At 33.7% G+C, this 24193-nt stretch overlaps 1 protein-coding gene across 36 annotated transcripts in view; it reads left to right on the plus strand.

The window, feature by feature from the left end:
* LOC135222911 (protein nervous wreck-like) overlaps positions 1-24193 on the plus strand; it is a 342896-nt gene that overhangs the window by 265538 nt on the left and 53165 nt on the right. For all 36 annotated transcript variants that reach the window (XR_010316383.1, XM_064261335.1, XM_064261308.1 and 33 more), the window contains exons 6-11: positions 3875-4011; positions 18385-18448; positions 21084-21212; positions 22286-22408; positions 22838-23026; positions 23647-23821. Coding sequence is in view for 35 of the 36 variants with exons in the window: in XM_064261335.1 (XP_064117405.1) it covers positions 3875-4011; positions 18385-18448; positions 21084-21212; positions 22286-22408; positions 22838-23026; positions 23647-23821 (817 nt within the window). In the remaining variant the exon portion in view is untranslated. The remainder of the gene's footprint in view (positions 1-3874; positions 4012-18384; positions 18449-21083; positions 21213-22285; positions 22409-22837; positions 23027-23646; positions 23822-24193) is intronic.

Genomic DNA, 24193 nt, shown 5'->3' on the forward strand with positions numbered 1-24193 from the left:
ATACATACAGAGAGAGAGAGAGAGAGAGAGAGAGAGAGAGAGAGCTGAGTACAAGCTCTTATGAAAGCTCATACAACTGTTCGCAACTAAAATTTGCAGGAGCGAACAAAACCATTATGTCTAGAAACGACCTGATACTGTATATTCATAAAAATAAACACAAGAAAAAACTTCGAAGACTCAAATAGTATTCAGAAACGAATTTTGAAGAAAAACGAGATCCTGATTTCCTCTCCTACGTGGAAAGACTTTCAAAAAGTCGGTGCAGGGACAGGTACTCCCAAACGACGGAGCAGGGGAGGGTTGTTTGCTGCGTCAATATCTGCTCTTGCCATGAAATGCAATGAACGAATCTGGGCTATTGACTTTGAAAAAGTCAGCTTTCATAGGACGAAAAAAAGGTGACGAGCAGGAATATATATATATATATATATATATATATATATATATATATATATATATATATATATATATATATATATATATTCTTCCTTTTAGAAAACCAATTTCATGAGGGAATATGAACACCATGGCTGAACTCCATAAAAATCTTTTTTTAAATCATTAACAATCTTTCGGGAATTATCCGGCCACATCATGAGGCTGAGAAGTAAAGTAAATAATAAGTAAAATTTATATAAATGCACGTTAGCAACTGTTTAATAAATAATCATCTTACGTACTTCACGCATTGCAGGTTTTTTTCTTGGCTAACATTATCTATCGATTTTTTGTTTCCTTAAGTTAAATATATTTTTTTCTGCAATTAATATTTAAGATCTTGTCATATATTTTACGTCTTATGTACCAGTATCTTTGTAGAATAAAAAACAAAGTAGATTGCATCATTGCTACTTTGTATTTACGTAAACGTTCTTCCCTGTTATCACTTAATTTTCCAGCCTCGTGATAAGGACATATAATTCGCCAAAATGATGTTATTATAATAATAAGAAAATACACATTTATGCACCAGTGTTGTTAGTCTTACCTGTGTTTGCATATGTGTGTATTTATGAATGTACATGTAAATGTATATATGTCAGCATGTGTTTACGCTGTTTCCCCAAGAGGAGGTGGCTGGAAAAACACATAAGGAACTGACACATTCATACTTTAGCTACTGAATTTTCTGCATAGTTAGGTTACTTCCGGAACATTAGGAGACTTCAGACAACAGTACTACAGACGGCTCATTAATCCCCTTATTCGCCTCTATCTCGTATGTTTTTTGCACTTCCTCAATACTAAGGCTCTTCCTTTCCCCCATATCTATCCAACACATTCTAGGTCGTTCTCCTAAAGCTTCCAATTTATACTTTTTTTTCACTAAACCTACTATCCTCCATTCTTCCTACATGAATGAACCGTATCAAAACAAAGCAACGAAGAAAGCGAGGTCAATAAAAGCAACCAATGAGTAGGACAGTGATACAAACAAATAAATAGCAAAAAAAAAAGAGGTAGAGCGCACATTTAAATTGGGAGACATGAACCGTAAAGTTTAAAAGAACACTGTACAAAAGACATGACACAGTTTAGGATGAACATTGGTAACCAATGTTCACATCTATGCAGAAGACATGACATCTATAATAACAATTAAGTGTGAAAACAGATCCTGCTATCATAAAAAATAATGAAAATTCCGAGTTTAGGCTCATGAAAACACCAATATATTTTTTTCGGTATGATTCAAGTCAACTGAATGCTAATGGCAATTACGAAAACAAGTCAAAGAACTAAGCAAAAGAAAAATTATTTATTCATATTTTGAAAGCACGAAAGACGATTAACAACTAACAATGTAGAATAAATAGCCATTTCACAGGTAACATTTACTCGTTGCAAAAGTTGCAAAAATGCAATTCTATGTCATATTTGTAATTTTTTAAGCTTTTAAAAGAAGCGTTAGTGCATGAGGCCTCATTTTTTTTTTTTTGCAAGAAAATACCTATTCTCAGTCAAACAAAAGCCAAATTTCGAGGCGTTTATGGGCATAATGTTCGGTTATTATAGTAAAAATAATAAACAACTGATTACAGATATAAAAAAATGTATATGATTTTCGTCTGTATGAAAAAAAGAAACGAAAATTGAAAGTTTCTATTAAAAATAAAATTATAAATTTATGACATGCTAACAGAAACATCAAAATTCTGAATATTGCTCTCTTGCAATGCCATGAGCATATCCCCCTACGGCAAGGCAACAGAATAGAGATACATTGGTAGCGGGATAAAAGCTAAAAATATAGTTCGATATCAATCACAGAACAAACCAGAGGCCTATCTCGTTTCTTTTATAACGGAAATACAAGAGGATATTTCGATGAACTTGTTCTCACCCGGTGTTTACATTACGACGCCACAACAGAAGTACCTCAGAATAAGAATGCATACTTAGCTCAGGAAGTAAAAGTATCGAACAAAAATTTTTTTTTTCTGTTAATAGTTTTAAGATTATCTTTAGTTTAAAAATGTATCACCCAATATAAATGTAAAAATATGTACTTTGCAGAAGAGGAAATCTCAAAATACAATCCAACTCAATATCGACAATAACTTCACAAACAGTACATTTGTGTGTATATATATATATATGTGTGTGTGTGTGTGTGTGTCTATACATATATATATATATATATATATATATATATATATATATATATATATATATATATATACACATAAAATTCACGAAATGAGTATAGAGCAAAACATTTTCTCTTTAAGCTACTCAGTTTCAAATTTCAGTAACCTCCCGACTTCGAGCTTTTGAAATATGTTGGTAAGTCTAAAAACAGTGTTTTAATCAGAAGTTTGTGCCGTTAAAGTTTTCACGAATAAAAAAATTCTTCATAATTTCCAAATGGAGCTGTTCATTAGGACAAGAGCCGTGCTGACACACAGCCAGGCTAAACTTAACTCCAAAAATCTCTACAAAATGCAACCTCATTTAATAAAGCACTATAATTTGCCTAAACTTCTTGTTTCCAAGTATGAAAGACATTCTGCCATCTAAATGTTTTAAGATCGTCAGTCAACAAAATCATTCTCATACAGTCAGGCTTCTTCAAGCTGCCATACCTCTTTGCTTATAGTTTTTTCTTAATTCGTAAGTGCAATCAATATTATATATATACATACATATATATATATATATATATATATATATATATATATATATATATATATATGTATATATATATATGTATGTATGTATAAATAAAGGTTTTTGCCACGAAGGAAAAATGAAAAGCGAGATAGCCAAGAACTTTCGGTCTAGCACGACCCTTTACTAAGGCAAAACTTTACATTTTTCCTTCGAGCAAAAACCTTTATTTATACAAAGGATCACGTTTTATATATTTCGTGATCAAGTTATTCATATACATGTATATATAAATTAGTATTTAAATTTTCACTTCTATACACCAGCGGATCGAGGGTTGGGGAACCTGGACCTCCCCGTGAAAAATAATGACATAATAAATTTGAAGGTTTGAATAATAACATAAATAAGACAAATATATGCATAAATATATGTGTATATAGAGAATATATATATATATAGATATATAATATAGATATGTATCTATATATATATATATATATATATATATATCTAATATAGTATATATATATATCTATATATAATGTCTGCAGGTATATATAATATGAAAACTGGTGTCCTCCCATGAAATTTTTCTGGACCCCTCTGGTGCTACCTCATTTTTATGTGTTGTAATTCTCACTGATGGTGTCTTTCTTATTAACAACAGCCACCCACTGCTAGCTTTACCGAGAGCTAGGGGCCCTGAAATAACATTCCCACGCCATTCTCACTGACCTTTCTTTTTTTAACCCCGCAGCTCTCAGAGCACCTGAAGGTCATCCAGAATGAACTCCAGACACAAGTGCAAGAGCTAGACAGGACGAAGAAGGTCTATTACGAGGAAGAACACGTGGCCCACGACGCCAGGGAGAAAGCCAGCGCAGCGGAGGAAAAGTAAGCACTCGTCCGGTTGTTGTTCCTTTGCATTACGAGTAGTAACTGTAATCTAACGGCAGATGCTGCTACATCTGAATATTATATATCAGAGCTTGATGGACGCCTCAGTTTTGCTCGATGGTCTGAAGACATGAATTCATACTCTTATATATATATATATATATATATATATATATATATATATATATATATATATATATATATATATATATATATATATATATATGTATGTATATATGTATATATATATATATATATATATAGATATATATATATATATATGTATATATATGTTATATGTATATATATATATATATATATTTATATATATATATATATATATATATATATATATATATATATATATATATATATATAATATGTTTGCAAGACCAATTATAAACCAATAAGTTTTGCACCAAACAGAGACTAAATTTCATACCGCAAAACTAAGGCAGCCGAGATATTTTTTTCTTATAGAGTAATAATAATTCTTGCATACAGTAACGTGGGCACGAGTAATTAAACGTAATGAATCACGATAGACAGAACTGATATTATCCCTGTAGGTTAATTAACACCGATTGGACTCTCGTTTATCAATTGAACTTTACAACACTATAAATGAGAGAGAGAGAGAGAGAGAGAGAGAGAGAGAGAGAGAGAGAGAGAGAGAGAGAGAGAGAGAGAGAATATACACAAACTCGTTTACATTTCCTAATCTTGACTATTCTAGCGATAAAACTCTTCGGGTTGCTGGATATTATTTGCTCTTATCTTTTCAAACCGGTAATGAAGTTTGTTCTCATCGCTCATTCTCCATATGAAGTCGAGGTCTTGTCTTAACCATACTTTATTTTTTTCCTGCTAATACTATTTTTCTTACTGGATTGGACTGAATATTCTTGAGAATTCTCCAAAAAATTAACCAAAATTTTAATTTTTTGTGGTGAACATTTTTCCTGTCTGTATTCTTCCTTGTTTTTGTTCATGCTATTGGCTGATGAGGTTGCATATTTTACATCGGAAAGCAAAATTTTTTTTAATTCTGTCAATGTTCCTTCATTCAGCTCCCCTAAACCATCCCTATGTTTCTTTGGCTGATTTCGGAGAAACTATTTATATACCTAAATATTCTTCGGGCCATCTGATAAATCATATAATGACTGTATGAATAAAAAGCTTTCGCTATATTCCTGAAAAACTTCTAGCCATCAATACTAAAGATTATTATAATAATTAATCTTAAAATGGAAAAAAATCTCCACAAAAATTATTTCTAAATAAAAAATTACATCCGCAAAAAAAGGTACGTTAGCAGTTTCTGTTCAACAATCACCCTGGTTCATACTTTTCTTTCTCTTACAATCCAACATTTTACGAATATTTCCTCCGATTCCTGGTGAATTTATTTCGCCAAATGTTGCCCAGGCCAACTCCTTACCTCATTCGGCAATTTCTTCAACCTACAGTGCGTAACCTGACCTACAGAGGTGAACTTGGACCGTGAATATTTACCGATTGAGTGAATATCACCCGTCTATCCTATTAATTAATAACTTCACAAAGATTAGGTTTATATCGATCCCATTGGTTATATATCTTACTAGGTTAATTTTTTTTATACAATTAACCTGTTCTATTATTCAGTCACTTTCCTTTTAAAGAGCCAGGTTGTTTTTTTTTCTTCGAAATCATCTCTTTAATATAAAACGGAACATTCAAGCAAAATTAACCTTCATCTCGAATTTGCACAAAATAAAACCCACACGTCTCAGGGCTATTTCTTTTCGATGATCCCTGTCTCAACTTCAGTCCAAAGTAAAAGGAGGAGCTCAACTTCAGATATTCTATCCGACAATTTAAGCCTAAGGCAGAAGCTCATCTTTGGACGGTGTAAACACATCATGAATCTGGCTCGCTCGTACTTAAGATGCTGGAAGTGGGACTCAGATGCGACAAGAGCATCTCCACCTCGTTTACAGAATGCGGCGGCGGTGGTGGTGTTGGCAGCTGCCGTTTGGGAGGAGGAAAGGGGAGCCGTCAGGAGGAAAGAGGAAAGAAAGGACTTCAACTTTAAGAGGGAATATGCACACGCAGAATCCTGTGCTTTCCCTGGTGTTTCCCTATTTAATGAAATTCACTTTCCATTTTTATTTTACTTTCATTGGCCTTGTCTGCTGTCGATATTAACTGACTTTATTGGATTTATATTTCTCTCTCTCTCTCTCTCTCTCGACTTTCTCCTCCTCTCTATCTCATATCTCTCTCTCTCTCTCTCTCTCTCTCTCTGTTCATAGCTCTTCATATTCCATAGAAATACAAAGCTGATAGATTGCATGAGTATAGATTACTTGATGAGAAGAGAGAGAGAGAGAGAGAGAGAGAGAGAGAGAGAGAGCGAGAGAGAGATGTCCAAAATATCTTACAATCTAAAAAGTACTTCGTACGCTTTGCCCAAACCATTAGTTTGTGAAAGTGAGGAATGCTTTGTTTTTATACATGTATACGCAAGTCATAAGTGAAAATACTTCATCCGGCATTTCTGTCGAGCAATCAGCGTCCGCGAACAATCAAGTTTATCTATTTAGGGTCCAAAACAAATGAAAAAAAATATATTACCCATAATTCACTATGACGTAGAACTGGAAAGAGAAAACGTAAGTCCTCACAACACCAATTATCTAGGTACTGAAAAAATACATTAATTCAACCAAAATTCATACAAATTAACAATAAATATACATAAGAATATGTTTTGTCCTTTTTTATTGTAGAATTTAGAGAGTGCACCTTTATGTATGTCCTACCTATACGTCTAATTACTGTTCTTGTACCATGATATGCAGAATACTCATTTCCGAAATGAAGCTTCTGGCATTTTCGCCGCTTTCTTATTGTTTTTGAATTCTGTTCCTACCTCCTTGTTCCACAGCAGTAAGTAACAACACGACAACCACCACTCCTTAGCTCGCGAACACCACTGCTAGTAGTTGTAATTTGAAAAGGAAAACCATAAACACTGGGGAACTTGAAGCCTTTAAGAGAACTCTTACCCATTATATATTCTATATTCTTTCGCACTAAACACACATACACACACACACACACACACAGCAGAATATACCGTAGACATACGCACATCATGCTTTCATCGTTATACACGTCCTCAGTATTTTCTTTCATTTGTATCTCCAGTATGTATATCAACTGTTGGCTTCCTCACACACGTAATTCCTTAAACTCGCTCGTTTTCACTTTATTCTCTGTGATCCTGTAGCTTTACATGAAAGAAAGCCTTTTCTTACTAAAGATTTCAGTATCAACTTGTAACGTATCCTAACTAGCTCTATTTCAAACTAGTCTCTAAGTATGAAATATTCAAATAATGAACTATATTATATCTATTTATATATGCAACATTCCTGCCATTGAAGAATAATGAGAATTATGAATGACGTCAACCACATTTGTCAAAATACTAATCCATAAGCCAGCGTGTTTAATAAAAGCTTGTCTCTCTCTCTCTCCTCCTCACATTATTTCCATTAAATATATCGATATAGGATGATACATCGGTAGGTGCCCGAGAGAGTTTCTGTCTTCACTGGATGTTTTATCATTGTGATCATTTTCTTTCTATACTACTTCAAAAAGGTTTTTTTTTTTTGGTCTTTTTTTTTTTACCTTACCTTGAAAACATAATGGTCTCCTCTTTTTTGTTCCGCTCCTTCAGAATCAGTGTTGCCCCGCACACGTCAAAAAGATTGTTATCAAAATTGTTCAACTCAATGTTCACTGGGTTCGAAAAATGAGATGAATATGGTCAGGAAGCAGTATAAAAAAAGTGTGTAAATTGCCCTGAGATTTAAATGTACCTTTGTCTCCAGCTAAATATATAAGTAATTTACTTGAAAGTTAGCTGAACAAAATCAACTTGACTTCTGGTTTTCTATACACTGCTTTACTGTGTACAATGTTAACATACATCAAAATAATACATATCAAAAAGGTTGTACAAAATTACTATATTAAAATATTTAATACTGTTAGTTTTAAATTTAAAAAATCCAGCTACAAAAACACAGCTAAGAATAGAAAACTTGTTTCTAACAATTACTTTTTTATCAGTGTTGCATTTGACAACAAAAATGATTCTACTTCTTTCAATACTAACATTAAAAAATTAAGAATAAGAACATTCTACTCTTATTACCTACACATTGAAAGCTTTCATTGATGAAAATAAATTTCTAATACAGATCATTAGGAACTATACACAGGCAGATTTCTTTGACCTCAATACTAACATACTTAAATTAACGAATAGAAGAATAATTTTCATTTCAGATCCCATCCCCTGGACTTAGTACCATTCTTACATCCTGAATCCTGACGAATTCACGCTTAGGAAGCAAAAAAATAATCATCACATTATTCCATAAGTTCACATATAAAAAGAATGTACTTGTTCTAAAACTTATTTACAGTAGCCGGTGTGACGTATGAAGCACTGTCATTTTTTACACTTGCCAATAAGAACAAGAACCGCTTAAAATTGTCGTTGTCAAAATTTCGGAAAACAACCCCAATCCTGCAGCGCTGTCAAAATTTAGAAAAACAGTCCCCATTCCTACAGCGTTATCAAACCCATTACTAAAGCGCTGTCAAAATTTCGAAAAACAGCCCAATTACTACAGCGTTGGCGAAATTTAGAAAAACAGCCCCAATACTACAGGGCTGTCAGAATTTCGAAAAACAACCCCATTCCTACAGCGTTGTCCGGTGGTCCGAAGTTCGATTCTCGACTCGGCCAACGCGGAATCAGAGGAATTCATTTCTGGTGATAGAAATTAATTTCTCGATATATTGTAGTTCGGATCCCAAAATAAGCTGTAGGTCTCGTTGCTAGGTGACCAATTGGTTCCTATCCACGTAAAAATATCTAATCCTTCGAGCCAGCCCTAGGAGAGATGTTAATCAGCTCAGTTGTCAGGTACAACTAAGATATACTTAACTTTTTTTTTTGTCAGTGCTGTCAAAATTTCGAAAATCAACCCCATTCCTACAGTGCTGTCAAATTTCGAAAAACAGCCCCATTAGTACCACACCATTGCCAAAATTTCGAAAAACAACCCCATTCCTACAATTGTCAAAATTTCGAAAAACAACCCTATTGCTACAGTGTTGTCAAAATTTCGAAAAAATTTCCATTTCTACAGTTTAGCAAAATTTTCGGAAACCAACCTCATTACTACAGAGTTGTCAAAATGTCGAAAAACAACCCTATTACTACAGTGTCGCCAAAATTTAGAAAACTACCCCATTACTACATCATTGTCAAAATTTCGAAAAACAACCTCATTACTACAGCATTGTCAAAATTTCGAAAAACAATCCTATTACTACAACATTGCCAAAATTTCGAAAAACAACCCCATTACTACAACATTGTCAAAATTTCAAAAAAAAAAAACATTACTACAGCACTGTTGAAATTTCAAAAAACAACCCTATTACTACGGCGTTGTCAAAATTTCCAAAAATAGCCCCATTACCGCAGCGTTGTGAAAATTTCGTAAAACAACCCCATTACTACGGTGTTGTCAAAATTTCCAAGAATAAGCCCATTTCTGCAGCGTTGTCAAAATTTCGAAAAACAAACACATTACTACAGCCTCATTATTATCTTGTTTACAGTTGAACACAATGTAAATCAGAAACAATATTCTAATTTCCATTAACTGAATAATAAAAATTATTTTATGACAAATACGATAAACCTATATCTATGGCTTACTCCAGTGGCAAAATTTTCATAAGTGACAGTTACAATTATTGCCGATGAATCTAATAACAAGCTCGATTCAGTTTTATTTCCCAGACAAAACTATTTCCGGAAACTCATTCCATAAAGCTAAGTAAAAATATAACATAAAAAGACCAGGAATAATCAACGAACCTCAGACTTTTCCCTTATCACGACCAATCTTCATCTTTAAGTTTTAGTAAAACTTCCCTAGACAACAACATCCTCAACAGAATTCTTTTCACTGCCAACACAAATAAACAGTCATCTCCGCCAATAAGTACTGAGTATTAAACAACTTCCTGTCCAATAACCAAGCCTTTATTTTCCTTATTGCTAAAGGGTGAAGCAAGGGAACATTAAATCAAGATCTTTCATATCATTGCCTTTAACGTTTTCGAAATCACCCTGAAATCCACCCGATAAACTAATCAATAAAATCAATGAATCCTTCTGTCGCAAACTTTGTGGACGGATGATGAAAGTGAGGGGATAGTATAAATCCTTCCACTCTGGCGGAGATGTGACAATTTTCGAACATTTTTCCCTCTCATTTTCAAATACTTCTAGGATAGCAACCACACCTGAAGGTAAGCCTTTCTGATACGCAAACAAAACTTGATAGTAACGAATATAACCTCGGCGGAGGCCACCCCTACCTGAAACCTTTATTCGAAAAGTGCAATTTAAAATTTCCCTTTAAATGAATTTATAGAATAAAAACACCAGGCATCAACAAGACGAACGCCACAGAATTTTGATCAGGAAATTAAACCCCCGTGAAACTAAAACCTTTTTGAAAAGAAAATATTGATGAACATTAAAATCCAATAAATTCTTAATTTGCTTCCTATCCTATGTCCAAAACTCGTTTTTTCTGACCGCAGTGTAGATTCAGATCCCAGAACCCAAATCGGTGTCCATAATTGTGTACATATTTATTTACATTGCATCATATGCTACAATTCTGCCCAGCCGTACTTGTGTTGAGTCATTTACCGGCGAAAGTCGAGTTATGTTTTCATAGAACTTCCTTCCTCAACGTGTGATTTTTTTTGCACCAATTTTTTGTAATGTACAGAGAATTTTTTTAAAAATCCATAATTTTGTGTCCTTTCCTACATACAACTATTTTGGATTTTTTTTCGGATGTTGTAATAAGACACCAAAGCTTTCCTTGCCCACAGTAGCTTACAAGGCCACTGCTGCACATCCTCACACTCGTCCTCAGAAGCATGCCACTATTAAACACTCTACACGAATAATTAATATATATATATATAATATATATATATTATATATATATATATATATATATATATAGATATATTTTATATTAATATAATATAATATATATATATATATATATCTATATAGATATAATTATTATATATATAGAATATATTATATTAATAATATATTATATATATAGAATAATATTATTTATATAGAGGGATATATATAATATATATATATATATATATATATATATTATATATTATATATATATATATAGATAATATATAGATAATAATAGAGATATGTATCTATATATATATATAGATATATATATATATATAGATATATATATATATATATATATCTATCTATATATATATATATATATATATATATATATATATATATATATATATATTGTTACACCTACATCCCATGCATTCCAACGCTTTGCATTCACTCACCTCCAACGATGATGAGTCTGCTAGTCAGTCATACAAGTTCCCACTGCTTTGTAGATTAAAAAAATACTTCGTAGACGTACATACTATAAATATCTTAGGTTAACAATAACAACTTGAGTCAAGTTACGGCACCTCTTTCAGTCATAACGCTGACAAAACTTCAAGATGCCGAAGCGACCTACACATCTTACCCATTAACGTCTTCCTTCATCGTAATACTCTATGTGAACTATAAAATGTGATGCTTTCTTCAACTGTCTTCTATTACAGCGCTAAAATTCCTAACTAAACTATCTACCATACTATTACACATCCACTGCAACTGTCCTATTACTACTTTCACTTGACAAAATCATTCTTCTCCTACTTAGACTCTACTAGTACTTGTATTTCAGTCTGGGTCTTCTACAAAAGAAACATCACTGGTATTACTGTATTACTACATACAAAACATCTCCAGCGATCACAGCTATTAAAAATCTCAAGCGATGCACCACCATGAAACATCATGGCAAACTTGACCAATATTCATACCAACAATGGTTTCTAGTGCTTGCTTACTTGGAACTTTCTCCTCTACTTTCCTGAAAGTCTAGAATTGCCATCTCCAAATCTACATCTGGTACAAAAGGATTCATGATAAAAGTACACACTTAACTGGTTTGCCTCACTATCGTTGGACACTGATTGACAAGAGTGATTTGTTACTTTCCTTTGTGTGTTGTGTTTACATACTCACAGTCCATTTCAGATTTGATTCTGCTTCCCCACTCTCTACAAAGTTTCGCTTTCATAAATCCGCAGAATTTATTTAAATACGTCGATTTTCACTCATGACACTTCTCATCGGTTACTGACTTTGTTTTTGCAGCACCGCTTTTTTTAAATACCAGATATTATACTCAAAACGCTTTTCTCTATTTTAGGCTTTGACAAATAGACTAATATTTAGATATCTTACAATTCAAATGACTACTTTAAATTCCACCAGTGATGTCTTCACATTTATTTAAGTGTATAAATATTTTTCCTTTAAAGGGATCTGTATTTAATGTCAGGCCTATGAAGCCAAATTTATGCCCTCTCTCTCTCTCTCTCTCTCTCTCTCTCTCTCTCTTCCTTGATCACTTTCCTTTAGCTGGCACCATCTTTGTTGTTGTCTGCATCTTCTCTGACTGTGCTGTGATGTTTGTTCATACACCGTTCGTTCGTTTGTTTGTTTAATTATTTCTCTCTCTCTCTCTCTCTCTCTCTCTCTCTCTCTCTCTCTCTCTCTCTCTCTCTCTCTCTCCAAAATAACCACTCATCATGACTATCTTCTTGTTATTTTAAAGAGAACTTTCTACCTGGTGATTTGCTATGTGTAATTTGTACAGTGTTTTTGTGTTGAAAAATATATTATATCTACTAAATGTATATTTCGCAAATCAAATATATCAATAACATTTTAATAATATAAGAATCACCATATATCTGTGTACATAGCTATCGCACCATATGTGAACGGGTTCACTCACATACGAAAATATAATCTTGAGGGGCCAAGAAACATGCATACTGACCTGCATACGTACATACATGCGAACATCCAGATCTTTTGCTGACCATCATCATAGTGGACTATGCAAAACTTAAAAAATTAAAGCTATAGAACTATGGATTTTAAAAAACTTCCAACTTGGCAGGGGTATGTAAAAGAGTCAGAGATAAAATAAAAACACACCAGACTAACTCTAATAATCTTATGTGTATTTTGAAAGTTACTTATGAAGTCTCGAAAAAAGTATGAGAACTAGTTAATTGATTCCCTTCCAAAATTTACACTAGTGTCACGATCGATGAAACATAGCCCATCACTTACATTTTCATCTTCTTGGATATGCCGTTCATATAAGGAGCATAAACTAACATCATAATCTAAATATGGTGAAAATACTCCTAAGAACCAGAAAAACAGAATAAATGAAAATGGAAAAGTGGGGTTACTAGTACCTACTTAAAAGAAGAAAAACACATACACACACACACACACACACACCAAGACAGAACTAAGTAGTAATGCCGTGTGGACGAAAATTCTCCGTTAACAGCAGAGGAGAGTAAGCTGCTTAAAATAAAGCACACTGCAAAAATTGCTCATAAGCTCCATGAAAACTGTATAAAGAACATGCTATAACCTTAGCGTTAATATCGAGAGCGCTATGTCAGCTGCCGGCAAAGCGAGAATGATAAAAATTCCATAATGAAAGTATATACAAAATGGATCTATTTATTTTTCGATTACACTTCAGCCCTTCTATATTAATAAATAAAAATGTAAAACATTCTCTAATGTCTTTTATTCAGGTATGGAAAATACTGACTAGTTAAAAGCAACATTACCTTTAACTCCAAAATTTACATTCAAACGACAAAAGGATGTTGTCAGCATCAAAACAAAAGAGCATCAGAAAATTTCTCTAGCAGTGATAATGGAAAGGCAGTAATTGTCAGAGACCTTAATAACTCCGACATAATCAGCAGGATACTCCACTCTCCTAGTTTTCGGTCGAGGGTCCTAATTACAGGGCAGAGATGAAAACGACGGTGCATGTAATGAACGCAGATGGAATTTCGGGAAGAGCTGCGGCATAAAACACAAGTACGCGAATAAACCTTAATGAATGGGACGCATATTGCTTCCATTCTTTGAGGGCTCTGTTGCTGTATTCAGCGATGAGTTCTGAACGGACAAGATTCAGTTCTTAAACAATGTAGTTTGGTGCAGAATAGTGGAATATCGTTATGATTATATCATTATTATTATCATTATTATTCACAATATGACAATATGCCACCTGTCATCCAGGCATGAATGTGATATTCCAGTAATGATAGAACAAAAGGCCTGCAGCATGTGGGAATAAGAACATTATTTTTGAATGTATCTAAAACCTAAAACCAATACCCTGGCCTCTGTAGAAATTCTGGACTAGCCGTATGACAACACTGGCCTCAAAAATTTACGGAAATACCATGAATTTCTTGCAAAGACCCTAAAATTGCAAAGACCCTAAAATTAATTTAATTTCACTTTAATTTAATTTCACTCAAGAAAATTTTAAAGCACAGAAGTATTTCACTCTAAGCTGAAACTGTACAAGATATAATCCAGAGAAGAAATGAGAGTATTAGGTTTAAAACAACATTAGATACAATAACAAAATAGTTTCTGACAAGGTAAGATAAAGCGATCCAAAGAGTTTTGAAGCAAACAAGTCAGCATGATGGACTTGGTCCTCTATGCAAAGCAACACAAGACCTTGAGGACTGTTGTATTGTTCAATCAACGAGGAGATAATTAATGATGTTTTTGAAATGTAAAGCTAGATGAATAATAAAATGCTCCGAAGTTTCTTCGGTGCAATGGAGTTTTTGAACATCGTATAATACTGTATGATACTCTCAGCCACAGCCCATGATAGTCTCACCGCGTCCCATGAAACCAGCCACAGCCCTGTGGTAGCCTGAGTTGTTGACACCTATAGCGGTGCCGGACGCACGACCATGGCTAACTTTAACTTTAAATAAAATAAAAACTACTGAGGCTAGAGGGCTACTGTTTGTTATGTTTGATGATTGGAGGGTGAATGATTAACATACCAATTTGCAGCCCTCTAACCTCAGTCATTTTTAAGATCTAAAGGCGGACGGAAAGACAAAAAGCCATCTCGATACCTGACACCTACAGGGAAAATGAAGACACTGCCTCGAGAAACCAGCACTCATTTTTGTTCTCCAAGCCCTGTTCAGCACACCCTATTGAAAAATCAGTAAAACAAATAAAACAGAAAAATGTACCCTAGTGTTAACTCAAGCATGAATATCACTCCTGAAACTGTGTAAGGGCCTAGACACAGCCAAATGTTAAAGAACATACTACAGTCAGTGCCATACAGGCATATGGAAAACATAAATAGCAACAAAAATACGCCATTCAATCATACCAAAATAAATTTAATGGGGACTGTGTAAACGGATCTGGTACGCGGGGTAATGGGTTACACTGAAGCCTGAGAGCCAACAGACCCTGAGGGAGACCTGAGAAGTAGGAAATGAATATTTATGACACTGACTCATAAATGTAAAATGAGAGCTACTGATAAAAGGAATAAAGCTTTAACGAACGACTTACGAATTGCCAGTGGTAGATCTAACTTAGGGAATATTATTTATACAGAATGCCAAGAGCAGAAATTGATGAATCTAAATTGGTAGATTATAAGAATCTGCCAACGGTAGGAGGTGAGAGTGGCAGAACTTACCTTGATAAAGTATAGTATGACGAATCTTCATAGTCTGTATTTTTGTGATAAGAAGCAATTAATTATTCTAGTAAAAGAAGGAAAGACCCGCAAACACATTTAATACAATTTTGAAAAAAAAAAATATTTGGAAAACAAATTGGAATACATCCAAGTGCATCCAATGAAACGATTAGATTACATAACAAACTTCAAACAGGTTGAAAAGGTAAAAGAGACAAAAGGTTATGTAGAAATAAAGGGAAAAAGATTCGTCTGATTCCTGTGCTGCGCGGAAAAGGGGACAGAGGGAATATCCCGAGGCAACAGATCAAAGGGAACAGGGAAGTATTCGAATGTTTCATTAAATGAAGATCACGAGATGTAAAACAAAGGCATTTAACACCAAGATTACAGACATACATATATATATATATATATATATATAATACATATACTATATATATATATATATATATATATATATATATATCATATGGACACGAACACATATATATGTGCATATATATATATATATATATATATATATATATATATATATATATATATATATATATATATATATATATATATATATATATATATATATTATATATATATATATATATATATATATATATATATATATATATATATATATATATGAAGTGGTGAATCACCGGATAAAGCATGAATAATACAGAGGTAGACTGCAAAAGCAGGTAATGAGAACTACCATTGAAAAGGGGTAAGGAAGCAGAGGCAGCAGTGTCTGCAACACCAAACAGCAGGGTTGGCTTTTAAAAAATCAGAAATTACTTATCAAAATATTGCCGGAAGAGGAAATTTGGCTTACATGGACGTATGCCAGACCCTGTTGAATACCTTAGAAACTCCAAAAGCGACGATTAAACTTTTATCAACATCAGTAACATAAAGGTTTATAGTAGACTTCCCTTGCGGCAGCCATGCTTGTGACCTCAAAGAATAGAAGTGAATTCACGGTAATTGAGGGTTGAAAACTTTTGAAGCTTTAGTAGAAGACAGAGCAGTTAGAGGTAACAGGAAGACTTATAGCAGTCGCCTTTATACTGGGCTTAAACCATGCTCATTCCTAGAGGATAAGTAGGAGATTTGAAAACTACTGCAATACAAACAGGAAGGGCACAAACACATTTATATAGTGAATATGGAGTTTGGGATGTTGAAAAGGGCCATTTATCAAAACCTTTTCAATAAATATATCACGTACAAGGTGACAGGATAACACGAGTGATCTTGAATATCTTTTATCGTTTTCATTTTCTTTTTAACATTAAAGGACTTAATCTATGGTTCTTATGCTGATTGAATTTTCTTTAATGGATACTGTAATTAATAAAAAAAAAACTCAAAAGGTTAACGCAGATATGATACGGTAAATGCTAAAACATGCAAGCATTGAAAATTCAGATTTACACAATGTCTAAGGACAATCCCTTCAAATACCAAACTTACAGTCGGCTACAGAAGTGGCTTGGCTGTCGATGGATTACCTCTCTTTCCAGAATTAGGGATTCTTTGTTAGTTTAAACTGGTTTACGGTATCATATCGTTAATTACATTCCACCTCCTACAAAACCAGAGAAAACGTTTAAACTTCCAGTGCCTTATTCTCTAGTTATCTGTAAATCAGACATTGATATAAAACCCTTCCCATAACAGGGACAGATAATTCATAAGACAGAGAAACGTAAACAGCTACCAGTAAGTAAGATCTACTTATCTACTTATTACGTCAGATAAAATATTGTAACATAAATAAATACGGCATCATTCATTTCTTTAGCAATTTCTAAGACATTATGAATACCAATAAAATAATTTCAGACAGTGCCACGGAATTATATAGGTTATTATTTTTTTCCAAGAGGATGTTCAAAGCTGAAACTTTCTAAAGAATGGTAGTACGGAAAGCGACAAGTATCAAAGGTTGGCTGGGGAAAACATGAATAATAATAATAATAATAATAATAATAATAATAATAATAATAATAATAATAATAATAATAATAAAACTTGTAAATCAGCCTTTCTTTTAAGGTTTTCTGAATTATCAGTACATTCTGTATAATCACCATTTCAAAAACGAAGTAAATGTACAGACAGATTGCTGTCGTAAATACACTGATATTTTATGACAAGAAAAGTTTACGAAGATCTTGACCATGAGACTAAGGCAGATAATCCCTTTTAAATGAGACCGATTTAAATATCAACGTTTGCCGTCTAACTTATTTTCTTTTATTCCACGTAAGGTGTTGCTTTACCGCAGCCTGTCCCCTAACTAATCGTTTATTTATTTATCTAGGTGTAACCAAACTGTAAAAACATAATAGTAAAAAGAAAAAGTATTTCTAAAAGGAATACTGTACGGTTCTATCACTTAATTGTATTATTTACTTGAAAATCACCTCTTTGATGTACCATACTGTCTATTTGTTGTCTTAAAATAAAACAGCCACAAATTATTTCAGGCATCACCTACCTATAGAGTCATAAACGTATATTAACCATTTCTATTCTATTTTAACAGGTTAAAGAGAAAGAAAGGTTCCTTATTTCAGTCTATTCAATCACTACAGAAAAACAGTGCGAAGGTGAGTTTTTAGTATTTTAGTTTTTTAAACTGAAAAATTTAAACTTAAATTTTAAGTCTTAATTCAATATATCCCTAGACACATTACGATTTAATGTTCCTCTCAGTCTAATAGTTAATTTCTTAAAGTAGATCGTAGTTACTGTACCGAAATAAATAAAACCTGTAAAAATTGGTGTCATACAACCAAGTATTTTTCGTCGACAAACCATTTTTTTTTTACTTTTTAAAACATTTTCATTGTTTACTACGATTTCTCATTTTACCAAACGGATAGCGAGTTTCATTGCAATTATTTTCCTATTGCAAGTACATAACACCTATTTTTCTAAATTATTTTCTCATAACAGACAAATATTTCTTTCTAATAATGAATAAATTCAGAACTAATAGAGACATCTCATCGGTTTCATTATCCTCCAGATTTAGAAATTTTCAGAGAAAATAATACTGTTATAATCACAATACATTTCTATACAAAGAGCAAAGATTAATATTCGTTTCTATCTACAAAGCAACCATCATTTCACTTTTTCTTAATTGCAGCACAATAATAAATAAATTTGCAGGATTTAATCATGATCACTATTCATTAGTGTAAATTAATTTTCACCTTTAAACCAGGACTGTTAGCATCACAAAAATTAATATCTTACAAGGTGCCCACACATTCAGAAAATAAATTCAACGAATTTATTGAGAAATAAATAGCTTTGGAAGGAAAATGGAACAAAGATAAGATATAATAAAAGTATCTGATGGTCGTACTCGTAAGTCCCGTGGCCGTAAGTTATCCCCAAGATAGGGCAAATTCGATATTAATACGTTATTTGTGGCTACAAATATATAATGTATATAAATATATATATATATATATATATATGTTCTCCCATTTTGTGTTTTATGTTTTTGCTATCCTCCCACTTGAGCATATAGTTTGAGTAAAATTGATTATATGGAATACATAGTAACATTATTCAAGAACTCGTTTTCTGAAATAAAACACAAAAATATCTATACGAGATAATATATTTAATAAACATAAACATCTACCATCTATATATATATATATATATATTATATATATAATATAGATATATATATATATATATATACATATATATATATATATATATACATATATATAATATATATATTATATATATTATAATATATATATATATATATATATATAATATATAAAGTGTGTATGTACGCGCGTTTCCGCTTCATATCTGAACAAGAATGTTTGAATAATGTTACTATGTATTCCATGTCGAATGAACTTTACTCAAAGCATCATCTAATCTAGGGGAATAGCAGAAGCAGAAAACACAGCACGAAAAGACAAAGAACAAAAAGCAGATAAAATTCTGTGAAAAAGACGGCATTAAACTATGTCAGCAGCACAACGGAGGGTTAAGTCTTTCTCCTATTTTCGAACACTTTAAAGAAACATGAGTCAGTTCTCCGACGAAAAAATTCTACGGCCTTAGGACATCCAGAGTCTCTGCGAAAGCAATTGCTTCCCTGCACTTCATAATTTAATTCAAATGTCTTGGAGGGAAGGAACGTAAAGTCAAATGTCATTTAACTCTCGACCCTGAAACACTTATACGTACATAGTTTAGCATTTACATTGAAACTAGGAAATATTACTGATATGTTTTGAAATGGATAACATGATCAAAATTCCTTCATCCTCTTCAAAAGAGATGACGCCTTCATTATATTAGATATAAAGTATAGTGTTTCTCCACTTCTGTTCATAAACTAGATCAGAGTTAGCGAACCGAGACATTAGGAAGCAATAGGATAGTGAAGATGTTAGGAAAATCAGGTCCTCTTTGAGTTAAACTAGATTAATTTGAATACACTTAACTATAATACAAGAAAAGTGTCGCACTGTCTGAGCTTTGCGTCTACTTGAATTTATAAAGAATGTCAATAAGCCAAATCTCAAAATAATATTATACATAGGACTAACAACTAATATTCAGTCAAATAGATGCGTCATATTAACATAAATTCAAATCCAATTCCAAGTCCATGACAGTAATATAATTATGTCCCAAAGCCAAAAAAAACGTCATTTGATCATCTAGGGAATTAATATGTTTAAAAGACATATATATAATCCTCTCTCATAAATAACATCCAAATTACCGCATCGTTCATTTGAAACTTCATAAAAACCAGATTAGACTGACGTAAAGTCCAGCCGTTTCTTTTGCAGAAATGGAAAGTTGTCTAATTGCAAATAAATAATTAAAAAGAGGACCAACCGTCAGTCGTAATACAGTGCATTACCTTAAAGGTTCATTAAAAACTAAGTTCGAATGCAGTGAAGTGCAAAAAATCCCCCTCAACGAGTTTCAAGACGGATGCCGAAGACGTGATCATCCCAATTACTGTTAGGCCCCATAAAAATCCATACTAATTCAAAATAATTGCAGTGAAGTCCAGGAACACGCCTAATTGTCAAGGTAATCAAAACTCCAGAGTAAATTTCCCCCCGACACGAATCTTAAAACCTTCGTAAAACCTCAAACTCGAATACAGTTAAGGGCCAGACAAACCGCTTCCAAAGCCTGACTGAAGAATAACCGGGTCTAACTGTTCTCTTATTTCCGCAGTTTTCTGCCAAACGAGACGCCTGCGACGAGAAGTCGGCAGGTGCACGCAACGACTACCTCCTCACCTTGTCCTCCTGCAACGCTCATCAGCGGCGCTATTACGAGATCGACTTCGAAAGAATTCTCAGGGTAAGGAAGGCTCCAGGCATTCTACCTCTTTATCAAGGGTTTTATTTCAACCTATGGCTTACGATGGGATCACAATTCCCTACCTCTACATGTGCCGTCTGCAGGCTCTTTTATGGAAGTAATTCGTGTGATCTTATTTGAATTGAATAAAGAAATTACGCCAAAGGCCAAGCGCTGGGACCTATGAGGTCGTTCAGCGCTGAAACGGAAATTGACATGAAAAGGTTTGAAAGGTGTAACAGGTGGAAAACCTCTGACTTTCACTGTGAATCAATTGATAGGAGAGGGTCAAAAGAAAGCGGGAAGAGAGAGAATATGAAAGGAGGTACAGTAAAAGTAACGAAAGGGGTTGCAGCTAGGGGCCGAAGGCACGCTGCAATGAACTTTAAGTAATGCCTACAGTGCACCGCATGAGGTGCACTGACGGCACTACCGTCCTACAGTGATCTTTTTACCAAGGATTTCATTTCAGCCCACGGCATACAATGTGATCACATATTATGCCGTCTGCATGTCCCTTTTGTGGAAGTTATTCCTTTGACTCTATTTAACCTATATGAGAATTTTTTTCTTTGAAATATACCCAGTATGCATAGGTACCTTGCTTTTATGCTGATTCAGGCTTACCCAAACTTGATTTCCGGGAGGACCACGCATCAGAATTATCAATGAAAAATAAAAGGACCCAAGAAAGTGACAAAATACTGTCTACTCCCCAATCGATTCATATTTTGTTTTGCTTATTTTTATCGTCTTGTAACCCAAACATATGGCCGCTGTTTGAAAAAAAATTTGCGAATGGCATCAACTACCGTCATTGCATTAATTTAATGACTTCTAGACCAAATTCGTCACTCGTTGGAATTAATGCAGTCACTTCATGACATCTTATTCCCTACCTGTCATATAATAGCATGAGAACTTTATGAATATACAGTAAATTATTTATTCACCAGCTTCGTAACATAATATGTTTAACGCGCGTTGAAGAGAATGACCGCAGAAGAATCAGTGATTTTTTTCAAGAGTTTTTAGACGAAACACATGACCTGCCTCCTCCTCTTCCTTTCCAGACAATGGAATGTGATATGTATGACAAAGTGGCCGAGTACCTGTCACTGATGAGTCGCACCGAATTGCTCACGTGCTCTGCTTCCCAGGCGTCTTACAATAAGATCAGGGAGCAGGCCTCTACGGTAAGGATATAAATGGCATCCTCCTTGATAGATGGGCTTGTTCCTCTTGATATGTACGTAGTATTTTCCTTCCTTCCTCAAGCGCTGTCGCAGTCAACGAGATCGTTTATACCTGTCATTTGGTCTCGTGTCTATTATTATTTGAGCTGTTGGTAATACTGAATATGAGTGATGAATTGAACTATCGGCAATACTGAATATGAGTGACGAATTGATTTTGGAAACTGATAAAAGCAGTAATTTATGAAGATTTCTTTCAACGATGTTGCTGAATCATGTGTTAAAACTACTAATCTTTACTATTAGTTTACCAATTTTAATTTCAAAACCTACCACAAGAGGCATAACATACTGAATCCTCTCTCAGTCGCAAAGGTACACATTTGTTAAAAGACGATGACACTATTTCAGCCTTGTTCCCTTCCCCAGGTAACCAGAGGTTACAACCTGCGATGCTACTTAACCTTCTACCCAATGCTGGGCCAAAACATCCAGTACGATTTCGAGCCGTGCGAGGGAGACAGAATCGAGAAGATCGTCAGCCACGATGATTCCAGCCAGCAAGCACTCGACAACGAGAGTAAAAAGTGCGTCACCAGAATACAAAAGGCCGTCAAGGTAGGAAGAATATTCTAGGTAGTTTACTGCATAAAATTTAGGCTGTCAGCCAAAGCACTAGGCAGCCATTCCACGCTCAATACAGTAAAGAGAGCGAATTGGAGCTGTCAGACGGCAAGATAAAAATATCCAGAAAGTAAGAGATGAAACAGAAGGATCCTATTTTACCGAAGACGAAACAAGAGCAAAAAAATTCCCAGTAAAGCTCAAGGGTCCTTAGCGTTGAATGAGGTTCATCAAAAATTGAAAAAATTACAATAAAAAGTAGTGTATCCTTCAAACGCAATCAGGCAATTGTAAAAAGAACTCTTTCACGATTAGAAAAATTAAAAACGAGGAAAAGAATATTCTCTTGATTCTTAAAACTAATATTGTGTGTGTGTGTGTGTGTGTGTGTGTGTGTGTGTGTGTGTGTGTGAGAGAGAGAGAGAGAGAGAGAGAGAGAGAGAGAGAGAGAGAGCAGCCTTTGGAATCTCAGTTTTTTTTGAAGAACGTGTAAGTTTTAGAAACTTCAACAAAAAAGAATTGATAAAGAGAGAGAGAGAGAGAGAGAGAGAGAGAGAGAGAGAGAGAGAGAGAGAGTAAGTAATATCAAACTGAAATCGAATGTCCCTTTGCAGACGATTCGAGACAATACGAAGAAAATCCAGAAGCTCAACATTGCGGGCAAACCAGAGACGGAGCTACCGCCAGACGTGGAGCTCAAACTCGACGAATTCCGGAACGCCATACGGAAAGCAGAGACGGATAAGTGCAAATCCGAGTCCAAATTGGAGACCCTTAAGGAAGGTGGAAGTGAGTATTTCCTGCCTTAAACTCATCAAGATGAAGTGCGTATTTCAAAGATTAAATGAATCAGGATAAAGTGATCATTCCCGAGCTTAAAGTAATCAATACGAAGTATTTCAAAGGACTAAATGATCAATATTAAGTATTTAAAAAAAACAAGATATTCAATATGAAGTATTTCAAAGCACAAAACATTCAATATGAAGTATTTCAAAGCACAAAATAATCAATATGAAGTATTTCAAAGCACAATATAATCAATATGAAGTGAGTATTTCAAAGCTTAAATTAATCAAGATGAAGTGAGTATAATTTCCAAGCTTAAAATAATCAACATGAATTCAGTATTCCAAACTTAAATAGTCAAGTTGAAATGAG

Source organism: Macrobrachium nipponense, chromosome 8 (genome assembly GCF_015104395.2).
Source record: "Macrobrachium nipponense isolate FS-2020 chromosome 8, ASM1510439v2, whole genome shotgun sequence".
Taxonomy (NCBI): Eukaryota; Metazoa; Arthropoda; class Malacostraca; order Decapoda; family Palaemonidae; genus Macrobrachium; species Macrobrachium nipponense.